Source organism: Haliotis rubra, unplaced genomic scaffold (genome assembly GCF_003918875.1).
Source record: "Haliotis rubra isolate DU_JTF1 unplaced genomic scaffold, ASM391887v1 Scf803, whole genome shotgun sequence".
Classification (NCBI taxonomy): Eukaryota; Metazoa; Mollusca; class Gastropoda; order Lepetellida; family Haliotidae; genus Haliotis; species Haliotis rubra.
Window position 1 is genome coordinate 150,686 of NW_025767528.1, and position 13,025 is coordinate 163,710.

Sequence of the window (13,025 nt, forward strand, 5' to 3'; positions counted from 1 at the left end):
CCCCCTCTGAGGGTGAAGGGTGATTGGACTTCGAATACTAGGATTGGACTCTAGCCCAACAAATGTACTAGAATCTGTATTTTACTACTTTCTAAATGGCAAATATAATATATGTATATGTTACAAAATGGCATTGTGGAATCATAATTTCCTCGTGGCGTGCAGACAAACCCAGGAATAAAGGGAGGAAATGAATTCTTCAACTTCTTAGATTACCATTTGTAAGCAAAACACATATACACATGCATGCACGCGCGCATACGCTGTAAGAGTGTGTGGCATAAAATGCTTCAAAAAGATTGTGGGGGGTGTTTGAGGAGCGTGGGTTTGGTGAATAGCTTATTTAGCTGCACTCCTTTAATTGCTAGCTGCGGGACATTAAAGAAAGGAGAAGTGTAGATATATACAGGAAGTATGTAATGAACGCCCCAAGGTCGAGCCACAGTATTGTGTTACGCAAGGTGTGTCCTTTAAATGGTATGTGTTAGATAAGTTGTTTGGCCCAAGGTGCAATCTGCTTTTCTGGCATGACAATGCTGTGCAAGCTAATTGCAATTCAAATGTCACAACTGGAGAACTCGTTTACCGACACACTTTTGCGCATGATTACATATATAGGTACACAACCATTACACATTCGAATCGCGGTTTCCAAGGGAACGTTTATGGATGTCAAATTCTGTATAATGCGAAACACGACTTTTCGGAGTACAATGATCTACGTTTATAACGAACTATGTATGTAACGAGCTATGTATATAACGAACTAACGGGTGTAACGAACTGTTTTCTGCTTGTGTGTCACGGCCATTTTTATTTTTAGTCGAAATACGTATAACAAACTACTGTTATAACGAACTCAAATTTGTGACCCCTTTGTGTTCGTCACAGCCGCAGCATGCTGTATACTCCTCCTTCATAAGAAGTTCGCTCGTCACGCCGAAGACTCGGGTTCGAATCCCCACATGGGTACATTGTGTGAAGCTCATTTCTGGTGTCCCCGCCGTGATATTGCTGGAATATTGCTAAAAGCGGCGTAAAACCAAACTCACTCACTCACACTCACTCCTTCATAAGGTGAATATAAGCAGATATAAACTGTTCCGTGTCGTATTATTAGAGTTTACTCAGCACTGGATCATGTTTGTGTAAACTCGTGTCCAGGACAATACAAATCATTAACAAACAGAAATTGTATCTTTAGTTTATTACTAGAAAAAGTAATGCGGTGTCAGATCTAACACAAAATAGAAACCCTTGAAACAGTGAGTGAGTATGGTTTTATGCCGCTTTTAACATTATTCCAGCATTATCACGGCCTGGGACACCAGAAATTGGCTTCACACATTGTACCCATGTGGGGAATCGAACCCGGTCTTCAGCGTGACGAGCTTACGCTCTTAACACTAGGCTACCCCACCGCCCCACTTCAAACAGACCCCCAGGGAAGATCCGTGTTGTAAAAACTGGTTCTCTACCAACCGAGCCTGACGTTAAAGGCGACCAGTTATAACGGGATCGGGAGCTAACGCTCCCTGTCGTGGTATCCCAGTTGGCAATATGTCGGTCACTGGATTATTTACACACCGGCGTCATACAGCTGGAATAATGCTGTGTGTATCGCTCCACAACAAACAAACAATGCATTGTTGAGACATGATATAAAATGAGTCCTTTCGTCTCGTCCATGGTTGTGTGTGCGTGCGTTTGATAGTGTGCGTGTTGCGTCTTTTAGTTAGTGAGTGGGTGTGAGTTATTTCGTTATTTCAGGAATATCACGGCAGGGGACACCAGAAATAGTTTTTACGCATTGTACCCATGTTGGGAATCGAACCTGGGTCATCGGCTACCCACCGGCCCTTTACAGTCATTGTGACGCTTGTATGGGAGCATCATTGTGCAGTTATAGAATGGATGCCCCACTCAGGCATAACCCAGCCCGGCCCTCTATTCCTGGGGGGCAGTATTAATGGACGCTTGTATCACGCTGCGACCAGCGAATCATTACAATGTGTGCAGTCATAGAATGGATGCCCCGACGATTTTGACTCACAGCGCACTAGTCCTCTATTCCTAGGCTGACCTTTAGCCCCAGGAGTATAAGTATAAGTATCTACAACAGAGAACATATATATATAATCCCAACAGAACCAAGAATGATGACCGAGCTTAATCAATCCAGACTTGCCCCGGCATTCTAGACTTTAGTTGGACCCATTTGTCTGTGTGTTGTTTCAAGCCGCCCTCAGCAATATTCCAGCTATATGCGGCGATCTGTCATAATAATAATCGGGTCTGGACAATCCAGTGATCAATATATTGACTAATAAAGCGTTAATCCATAGTGCCCATGTCATGGTTAAAACCATAATTCAGTCTTTATTGTTGTTGTTTTACGCCGCACTCAGTAATATTATAATAATAATAATAATAGGCCATGTATATAGCGCCTTTCCACGTCACAGGGATATGCTCAAAGCGCTTCCTGAGCTAAAGTTAAAACTATATACAGCTGGCAGGTACGGATGATTGGAAGTCACTTGTAGCGGAGAAATAGATGAGTCTTTAGTCGTGTTTTGAATGTACTTAGGGAAGGAGATGATTTTAACTCGATAGGGAGAGTGTTCCATAGAGAATGTTCCAGCTGTATGGCGGTGGTCTGTAAATAATTGAGTCTGGACCAGACAATCCAGTGATCAACAGCATGAGCATCGGTCTACGCAATTGGGATACGATGACATGTGTCAACCTGATCCCCATAGTCGCCTCCTACGACAAGCATGCACGAGTTGCAGAATGCCAATTCTAACCCGGATTAAATGTCACTCATAACATCAATCATTGGTTTGCATGGACAGGAATCTGTTTATGTAAGGTGAAGTGAACACAGTGGTGTGCTATATTTAGACATGTGTTACAATCTTATAGGCATCTCTTGTGACGCTGCTCATGAGAACAGCGAAGACTGACTGACTGACTGACAGAGTTTGGTTTTACGCCGCTTTTAGCAATATTCCAGCAACATCACGGCGGGGGACACCAGAAATGGGCTTCACACATTATACCCATTTGGTGATTCGAACCCGGGTCTTCGGCGTGAGGAGCCAACGCTTTAACTCCATGAACAGCGTATAGAAGATCTGGGAAGAGTTACTTACAGCTTATTTCAGAATCATCTGTCTCAGTGGAGAATTTTCTAGCATCTTCTTCTTCTTCTTCCTCAGTATAAGAGAAGTTGAATCTTTTTGGTATTTATTATAATAATGCATTCATTAAATTACAGCACCGTATGTTTGACTGACTGACTGAATTTGGTTTGTACGCCGCTTTAAGCAATATTCCAGCAATATCGGCGGGGACACCAGTAATGTGTGAACACATTGTACCCATGTGGGATTCGAACACGGGTCTTCGGCGTGACGAGCCAACGCTTCAACCACTAGGCTACCCCACCGCCCGAGATATGTTTCATGAAATAAACAGTAATGCAAAGTCAGCTCTCATGACGATGGTGAAAATGAAGCTGTAATTATGTTAAAACATTATTGTGTTATTTTTTAACGATTTATATTGGGATATCCTTTTGACAATCATCACACAAGAAGGTATGAAACATCCTGCTCGTAAAAGAGATTTTGTATTTAAATACTGTCAACACGAATTCTGATTATTCTCTATTATGCTACTGAATCGGGTTAGCTAGTGAGTAAATTGGGTTTAACGCTGCTTGTGATAGTATTCCAGGTTACATAGGCGGATCCGGAAATTTACAATGGGTTGGGTCCTATCCGAAATTCGTGGTGTTCCCAAGGGACGCAACTCTTGACAGCAAATTCTGCCATCCAATCCTCCCCGATAATCGTTAGAAACTGAATAATATTTGGAATCAGATAAATTCCAATCATCCGTTAAAACTATTTCCAAATATAATTGAATTTTAATGTGTAATATCGCAATCATTTCGAATCGTGTGAGTAGCTTGCATTTATTTCCCTGTTGTGTATGTCAGATAGCATATTCGTAATGCAACTAAAATTGTTTTATTGCTCACTGTAGATTCGAACGCGTGTCACCGCCCAGGAAAGTCACCTCGATGAGTCACGGTAATGACAAATTACCTCCCTTTGAAAGTCGGAAGGTGGGCGGAAATGAAGATCTCAAGATTTAAGATGGCTGCCACCTCTAAACCCTATGTCTTATAGCAGTGATAATATTTCGGTATTAATGTATGGAGGATTGCTTGATGATGATGATCTAAAGGGAGATTTCAATAGATTACGTTGAGAAGCACTTCGCTATGTCTGCAGCGGAGCTTTACTGCAAGGTAAGGGGCGTTGAAATAATTATGGACACCTGTTTGGTCAAGTCGACAGGCGGGCACCTGCCTAAATCTACATTGACTGATCTGACAGCCTGTGAAAGTAACTGACAAAGATCGTACGATTTCGATGGCGGACAGCTTGTAGAAATATGGCCGTTCATTGACCATAATGTCAAATCAATAATGTGAATTTGGCATTATATATAGTCACACATAGGAAAATAATTGTTCATTGATCACGACTTGAATCTTTTTTGTTGTTGCTAAGACCCAGGGGTACATTTGTTGCCATCTGATCATTTTTGAAAATCTTGGAGCGTGACTACCTATGGAAATGCTGGAAATGCCCCAAGTAGTAATTTATTTACCAACAACATTGGCCTGATCAATAATGGGGAATGTTTATAATGGAAATGGGAGGGGCAGATATGGCTTGGGTCAGTTTCAGTGTTTGTGGTTCCTCGATCTGCACAGACGATTCTCGATATTCTTTCAAAATGTGAAGGCATGTCTACATGTGTTATATATTCTTCTTTCATTCTCAAAGGAAACCCAGTTGATTATCAAAACAATGTTTAACATGATGAAGAAGATTTGGCCACTGTCACGGTTATGTTCTCACTGAAAAAGCCTACAGTAAACAAATATATGATGTGACGATTGAGCATAATATTAATGACCATGGTAGATATGAATGAAAAGGGTTGAGGGAATTATGTGTCAACACACACCCTTTGTATCTATATCGGTAACATATTGAAACCCAATAATGAAATACATTGATAATTTTGAATTAAGGACAATGATCTTTGCTTTGACGCCATATAGATGCTATATTGATATTGTCTCTGGTGAAATCCTTTGAGATCTTCACCTATCGTATTTGACTTAATGACCAATAAATCTTTAATGTTAGACATTACAGTTGTAACAAGGATGTTTTGAATTTCATGTCATATCAATTGGATTTGAGTTTGAAAGGAAATGAATACAACCAGGATGTATAAAATTACAGAACAGAATTCAACTGATAAGTAGTCTAGTAATACAATGAAATGAATAGTCTTAAACTTTACATTTTTGAAAATATTGTTGATGGATTTTAATTGTGCTAATTCAGTAATTTTACAAGATTATGTGTGTTTGCTTTTGTTTGTTGTCCTGATGCAATATTCCAGCATGAGTCTGTAGACAACAAAATCTTTACCAGACATTTAAGTGATTGACAAAATTGTTTGTTTTATTTGATGTTTAATGCCGCAGAGTATTCCAGCTGCATGGAAGCAGTCAATCCTAGTAGTCACCTCAGCAACAAACAAACAAAATTTTAATTATTTACTCTCAGCAGTTTTCTAGTTATGTAAATAATCGAGCATGCAGTGTTCACGAATAGTGTCTGACCCTCTGACAAATCTGGCAGATTCGAGAAAAGGACTGATAGAAGTCTACAACCCGTCGGCACCAGTTTCTGACTGTATATTTCACAACGACTTTGACCAAAATTGTTATATGTGACATGTGACACTTGTCTGCTGTTTGTAAATCTTATACCTTGTTAATAATTTAATGCCAATTATAACAAAATGTTAAACCTGATATGTGTGTTTAATTTTATTCTTTGGGTCCTGTGAATTTTCAATGGGTCAGAGAGACACCTGAAATTTACAGGACCCAATGTCCTGTTACTTTGAAACATCATTCGTGAACACTGAGTATGTATCTGAAATATTGTCCAACTTTAAACAAAACCCAAACACAGCCATTTCAAACTTTTTCATAATCCTGTCATTATAATAGTCATGCATACACTTAGATCCTGTTTCTTGAACTGTTGACATGTTCAGGATGGTAAATGACTTCCTTTATATCATTCAAAACTTTTTGATATTCCATCTGTCCAAACAATATTTTATCATCATCTCATCATCATATCATATTCAACCCTTTAAAGTAGTGAGAGTATGGTTTTGCCTTTAAGCAATATTCCAACAATATCAGACCCGTGAAGATCCGGGTTAGAATATTGATCTTCAGTAACCCATGCTTGTCGAAGAGGCGACTAACGGATCGGTGGTCAGGCTCTGACTTGGTTGACACATGTCACCGATCCCAATTGCATAGATCGATGCTCATGCTGTTGATCACTGGATTGTCTGGTCCAGACTCGAATATTTACAGACCGCCATATACATGAAATACTGTTGAGTGTGGCGTAAAACTAAACTCACTAACTCATCTCATATCAAGCTAACAAATTAAGGAATTAAATGTACACGCTAACATGCAAATTATCCTTAGAAATGTATGCACTACTGAAGTTTAAACTGATCCAGACAGGAAGGGGGGACTCAGTGCACTTGATGACCCTTAACAGCTGGCAGCCATGATTGTCTGGCCTTTAAGTTTAACCCTTCAACAAACACAACACTCACCTGTCACTGTTGTCTTGTTGGCGCCAGTAGCAGGTACAACAGTGGGGTTAATGCAGGTTATACTGGTCACACAATATCGTGTCCATTAATCATTAACGCCATTATTGGTTGTTTAACGCCACACTCACCAATATTATGGTTCTGGTCTGTAAAAGAATGGACAATCCAGTGATCAACAGATTCCTCTCGTCTCAGAGTGAAACTAAATTTCATTTTTTGTTTTCTTTGTTTTTAAATCAGAGTATGTTACAATTACTGTATTAAATACGCAGAATTTCATATTCAAAGCACACAACAACATGCAGTGTTTTCGTACTTAAAAACAGGTGCTGCTTGATTATTGCGCATGTGTATAGCTACGCATCTATCTACAGAGGTTCAGGACAGTTTGTCACAGAAGATACCCGTGAAAGTACGGGTTAGAAATTAATAGAATATTGATCTTCAGTTAGAGGCGACTAACGGGATCAGGTGGTCAGGCTTGCTGACTTGGTTGACACATGTCATCGGTTCCCAATTGCGCGTATCGATGCTCATGCTGTTGATCACTAGATTTGTCTGGTCAGACTCAATTATTTACAGACTGCTGCCATATAGCCGGAATATTGCTGAGTGTGGCTTAAAACTAAACTCACTCACTCATTGTCACGGAAGAATTTGGTTTGGTTTTGATGTTGTGTAACGCTGCACTCAACAGTATTCCAGTTATTTGGCGGCGGTCTGTAAATAATCAAATCTGGGTCAGATAATCCAGTGATCAACAGCATGAACATCAATCTACACAATTGGGATACGATGACATATGTCTGCTACGCATTCAAGTTGAGACTGGACTGAAAATATGCCATTCAAAAAAAATAGGGGATATTCCATTTTGTGAACATACCACTAGGCAATGCCAATGCATATGGGAAAAAGTAATATATATATCCATACAGATGAAACATTTCCAAAGGAATGGAATATATTTTCACATTTTCCCTTAATTTCTCTTCATCATCTGTTTCCTCCTTGGCCTCATCATTTGCATTTATCAATCTTGTAAAACCAATATCCCCTACTTTTTTTGAATGGTATATTTATGCTTTAAATCTTTGAGGATGCAGAAAGTTGTGCATCATGAAAAAGTAATATTTTCTTTAAAATTTGGATTTTTTTATTTTCCTTAATCCAGGGGTCCTTGGTCAACACCTGTCATTGTGTTACTCCATGCTTTGCCCACAACAATAACATTGTTATTTCCAGTGTTCCAGACACAACCCCTGCGGGGAATCTTGATATAGAACGATCCCCAGAAACCTTTCACATGAGGCTCTCCATATTTCTTCCTGAACATAATTTAGAAGCAGACCATGGATAAAGTATCAAATTTGTATATTATGTGAGAAAATTGAAACTTTTTTCGATCAGGAAAGTAATGTAAGATATTATTGATAACGCCAGGGTTTTACCTCGACTCACAAACATGGGGGTTAAGGGGACCCCTAATTATTATTTTTAACCGTCCTTGCAGGCATTGGGGCGGTGGGGTAGCCCAGTGGTTAAGACGTTCGCTCGTCACGCCGAAGACCCGGGTTCGATTCCCCACATGGGCACAATGTGTGAAGCCCATTTCTGGTGTCCCCCGCCGTGATATTGCTGGAATATTGCTAAAAGCGGCATAAAACCATACTCACTCACTCACTCACTCTTGCAGACATTACGAGGGTCCTGTGAAGTAACGGTGTAGAGAACTGTATGTTTTGATCATTTCTTTAGAGCCTGGAATGAATCATTGATCATGTGGATTGATGGGTGAAATTATGCATGTAACTGCTCTGAAAGAAACAACCAAACACTTAACACAGTCATAGATGTGCTGTGGGTACAGTGAATAATATTGTGCGTCACTCTGGACACAGTGAACTTTTATTCTGTGTCCATTCTCTACATTTGTGCATGGATGCGAATTTGCGCGTCGCGTAAAACCTGTACCACAATTTTCATGTCGACAACCATTAATACTTTTTCCTATCAACGATATTTCCGATTATCGATTATTTTAACCAGCCCTACCTCCTACACGCTAAGCAACAAATTACAGTATTGTCGGTGCTGTGTTACGTAAGTCTAGGACAAGAGATAGTGATTATGTATTGATTGACCCCCATAGCCTGTATTCTATACTGCAGCAGCAGATTAACCTTACATCATGGCCAGCGTGTTATTTAGGAGGCAAGTTGTGGATTAAGGTTGACAATAACATACTGACATCATTGCACTATATATTTATTTGTCCTAAGGGGCCGGTGATGTAGCCTAGTAGTTAAAGCATTGCTTGTCACGCCAAATACAGGGTTTGATTTCCCTCGCAGGTACAATGTGTGAAGCCCATTCCTGATGTCCTGGCTTCCAATCCACAAAGCGTTCAGTAAGATGCCAATGATATTCGTAGCTAACCTATGATAAGCTCTACAGTTACGGGCCGTGGGTAGCCTAGTGGTTTAAGCGCTATTCATTACCGAAGACCCGGGTTCGATTCCCCACATGGGTACAATGAGTGAAGCCCATTTCTGGTGTCCCCTGCCGTGATATTGCTGGAATATTGCTTAAAAGCGTTGCGAAACCAAACTCACTCAGTCAGTATACAGTTACGACAGGTTACAGGTAACATAACATTTAACTTTGTGGATTGGGGCCCTGGGCCTAGATTTTTGAAGCTCTCTTAGCTTAAGATAGTCGTAGTTAATGTTAATGTATGCCACTTTACGACTATATTAGCGCTAAGAGAGCTTCGAAAATAAGGCGCTGGGCCATTGCTGGAATATTGCTAAAAGCGGTGAGTTAGTTTTAACACCAACCTTTAGCAGTATTCCAGCAGTACTATGCCAGGGAACATCAGAAATACTGGGCGGTGGGGTAGCCTACTGGGTAAAGTGTTCGCCACTTAGATACAATGATTCCCCAGTTAGATACAATGAATGAAGGTCATTCTGGTTGGCTGCACCATGATATTGCTAAAATATGGCTATATTCGACAAGCGGTGTAAAACTCACTCTTAGTCACTCATAAGAAAATCAACACAAGACTTTTCTATGTCATCTTTACGGTCAACATGGTCAAGACGCCCTTGTCATAACCCTATGTTAAAAGATTTAAGAGGTCCCAAGCAAGGCTGGATTCGAAAACCACAGAATGTTATTGCACTATTTTCACTTGACCTCAGCACAATTTCAAAGCCTCGGGCTAGCAGGCTAGCATGAATTGGGACGGCTGACAACTCATCTGAGACAAAGAAACAACACCAAAAGCCAATACTGTCCGTTCTTAAAAAACCAATACAAAACCATTCAGTGGTCGAAAGTAAGCTTTAAAGTCAAGGAAAAGATTTCGGGGTCATTGTTTCATCCAAATACCATTGAAGACTTCAGGGGCCCAGGAGGTCCCTTTATATCTGTAATTAATTTTAACCCTTTAATTTCAATTGTAAATTGTGTTCAGAGGTGTTACACAAGCCTTTATTGCCGGAACATCAGTGATAAGACTTGTATAGCTGAACTCAGATCAAAGGAGAGATTAACTCTGGATAATTACCACAGCCGATGTGTCCCGTGTATTATCATAGGATGGCTCATGTTCCAAGTCCGACTCAGATTATCATCACTGAGTTAAGGACCTGTTTGCCTTGTGGTCAGAGTGGTGTGTTCCTGGGCTTTGTTGTATAGGCTTAACATTAGTCCTATTTGATGAGATTTATGTTTTAAATAATCTTAATGATGAAAGAGCAGGGTTTCCTGGTGGTGTCAAAGGAACCCCCAGTTATTATGTTTCAGGACCTTGCAGGAAATGTTCTGTAAAGTATTGAATGGTGTAGTGTACTGTATATATTGTGAATCACAGTACTTTGAATAACTTTTATTACAGGACCTTTGTAATTCTTGTTAAGAATTTAGTTTTATGAATGTTATTTTTGTATATATACCTCACTATGTTGCACATCTATGTTTCTGTATCCATTATGTACATCTGTATGTTTTGGATGTTCATTTCAGCATCATGTAAAACCCTGAAAACATGTTTCTTTGTGAAATTTGGAGAATTTCCAAAATTGCAATTTTGTTATTAAAATTAATTTTCTCAGATGTTTTTGTGAGGCTGAAAAATCATCTTTTGACAATGTCATTAAATCCTCCCACATCTATATTTTAAATTATCTTAGAAGAACCCAAGAATAATGAAGCACAATCCTGTGAAGTTTTTGCGAAACTTTAGATTCATCAATATTCCCACTGGTCGTAAAGTGTCAGAATAATCCGGCCAGTCTGGAAATTGAGCGAATGTTTTGTTTCGGATTTGTAGTTATGGCTGCCATCCCTTGAGAATGTCACAAAATGAATCAATTGCTTTGTGCCTGAAGAGTGATAGCTTTAGTGAAGGGACGGAGGACAGTCTCTTCCTGGTAATCAATTTCAACCAAAGAAATCAACATTCTTGTGTGAATCATTGACAAGTATTTTGATTTCAGCTGCTGGATTTAGTGCTGATGGTTAAGTAATAGCCTGAGGCATGATATATCATGTGTATATCACCTGTGTAGAGCCTAAGGCATCGTTGTAATGTTATACAACATTGTTACAGGTTCGAGTAGGGGTGATAATGATTATGTTGATTAGGTGATGACTCTTGTTAAATATGGATTGATGTGACACTACATCATTGTTGTACCTGTCAGGGGTGATAATGACAGCATGTGGGTGCTATTAGCGAGGTTGTGGGTGCTATTAGCGAGACTGTGGGTGCTATTAGCGAGGCTGCGAGTGCTATTAGCAAGACTGTTGGTGCTATTAGCGAGACTGTGGGTGCTGTTAGCAAGGCTGTGGGTGCTGTTAGTGACCCTGTGGGTGCTGTTAGCAAGGCTGTGGTGCTATTAGCAAGGCTGTGGGTGCTGTTTGTGACCCTGTGGGTGCTATTAGCGAGACTGTGGGTGCTGTTAGCAAGGTTGTGGGTGCTGTTAGCGAGGCTGTGGGTGCTATAAGAGAGGCTGTGGGTGCTATTAGCAAGGCTGTGGGTGCTACAAGAGAAGCTGTGAGTGCTGTTAGCGAGGCTGTGGGTGCTATTAGCAAGGCTGTGGGTGCTATTAGAGAGGCTGTGGGTGCTATTAGAGAGGCTGCGGGTGCTATTAGCAAGGCTGTGGGTGCTATTAGCAAGGTTGTGGGTGCTATTAGAGAGGCTGTGGGTGCTATTAGCAAGGCTGTGGGTGCTATTAGCGATGCTGTGGGTGCTATTAGCGAGATTGTGGGTGCTATTAGCGAGGTTGTGGGTGCTATTAGAGAGGCTGTGGGTGCTATTAGCAGGTTTTATTCCCAATGTGCCTACATCCCAATGTGCCTGCATCCCAAGTTGCCTACAAAAGATGTGTAGGCACTTTGCGAACTAAAAATACACCCGTACTTAGAGAATAGATATGACCCTTACATGTAAGGTCTCAGTATTTAACATAAGTCCAACCTCCTACGATCTGCTGAGTTATTTAACCGATCACCCTTCGTTATGAAAACAATAGCTCTCTCCTCAGCAAACTTAAAACATTTTCTTAACACAGTGGTTTTCTACTCAGTGCCTTATCCACTATGATCTACTTAGAATGGTTTTGATAGGTAACAACTTAGTTACAACTGAGCATGGAAATTCAGCAGCTGTGGGTGATAAATATCTGTATGACCTTGAATTTGTGTATAGACTTACAATAGTGTTAATTGTGCTCTTAATCAAAACAGTAAACAACATGTTAACGAGGTAACATGGATTTGGCCCTTGTATATTGAAGCAAGGCAAAACATACCTTGTTAATTAGGATCAATACCTGTAGGTCAATACCTGGGATGGTTGATGGACTTGATTAGTCTGTGGTTTGAAGGATTATTTACATGTTTTGACATTGTAATTCTAGGTATAAATACATTAAGAGAACTTTGTAGTCAAATTGATGATTATGATTTTTTAAGTCTATGTGTGGTGGTGTGTTGTTTAATGCCGCACTCAGCAATATTCCAGCTATATGCAGGGGTGGAAATAACCCATTGCCCGAAGTCCGAGTCCAGTTTTTTTTTCTGTCGGGCAAGCAAATTTATATATCACGCTGTACCGGTGTCCAGTTGATTTCCAATGTTAATAATGTTGTTTATTTAAAAAATCAACAAGAAAACCGGCCGGTATAGTGGAAAAATTATCAGAGCAAGTGATTTTATGTGTGCCACTGTACCGAAGTACACTAGCAATTTAAAAGTTATTT

General features: G+C 40.1%; 1 protein-coding gene and 1 long non-coding RNA gene across 2 annotated transcripts in view; one reads left to right on the forward strand and one right to left on the reverse strand.

Moving 5' to 3' along the window:
• Positions 1–4,061: 4,061 nt before the first annotated feature.
• Positions 4,062–13,025, forward strand: part of LOC124261674 (unconventional myosin-Va-like) — a 164,673-nt gene continuing 155,709 nt past the window's right edge. The window contains 1 exon segment of the mRNA XM_046696023.1: positions 4,062–4,324. Coding sequence (XP_046551979.1) covers positions 4,298–4,324 — 27 coding nt within the window. The 5' untranslated portion in view covers positions 4,062–4,297.
• LOC124261676 overlaps positions 6,556–13,025 on the reverse strand; it is a 29,122-nt gene continuing 22,652 nt past the window's right edge. The window contains exons 3-4 of the long non-coding RNA XR_006894391.1: positions 7,393–7,473; positions 6,556–6,899 (exon numbers count right to left, since the gene is read on the reverse strand). This is a non-coding gene — a long non-coding RNA (uncharacterized LOC124261676). The remainder of the gene's footprint in view (positions 6,900–7,392; positions 7,474–13,025) is intronic.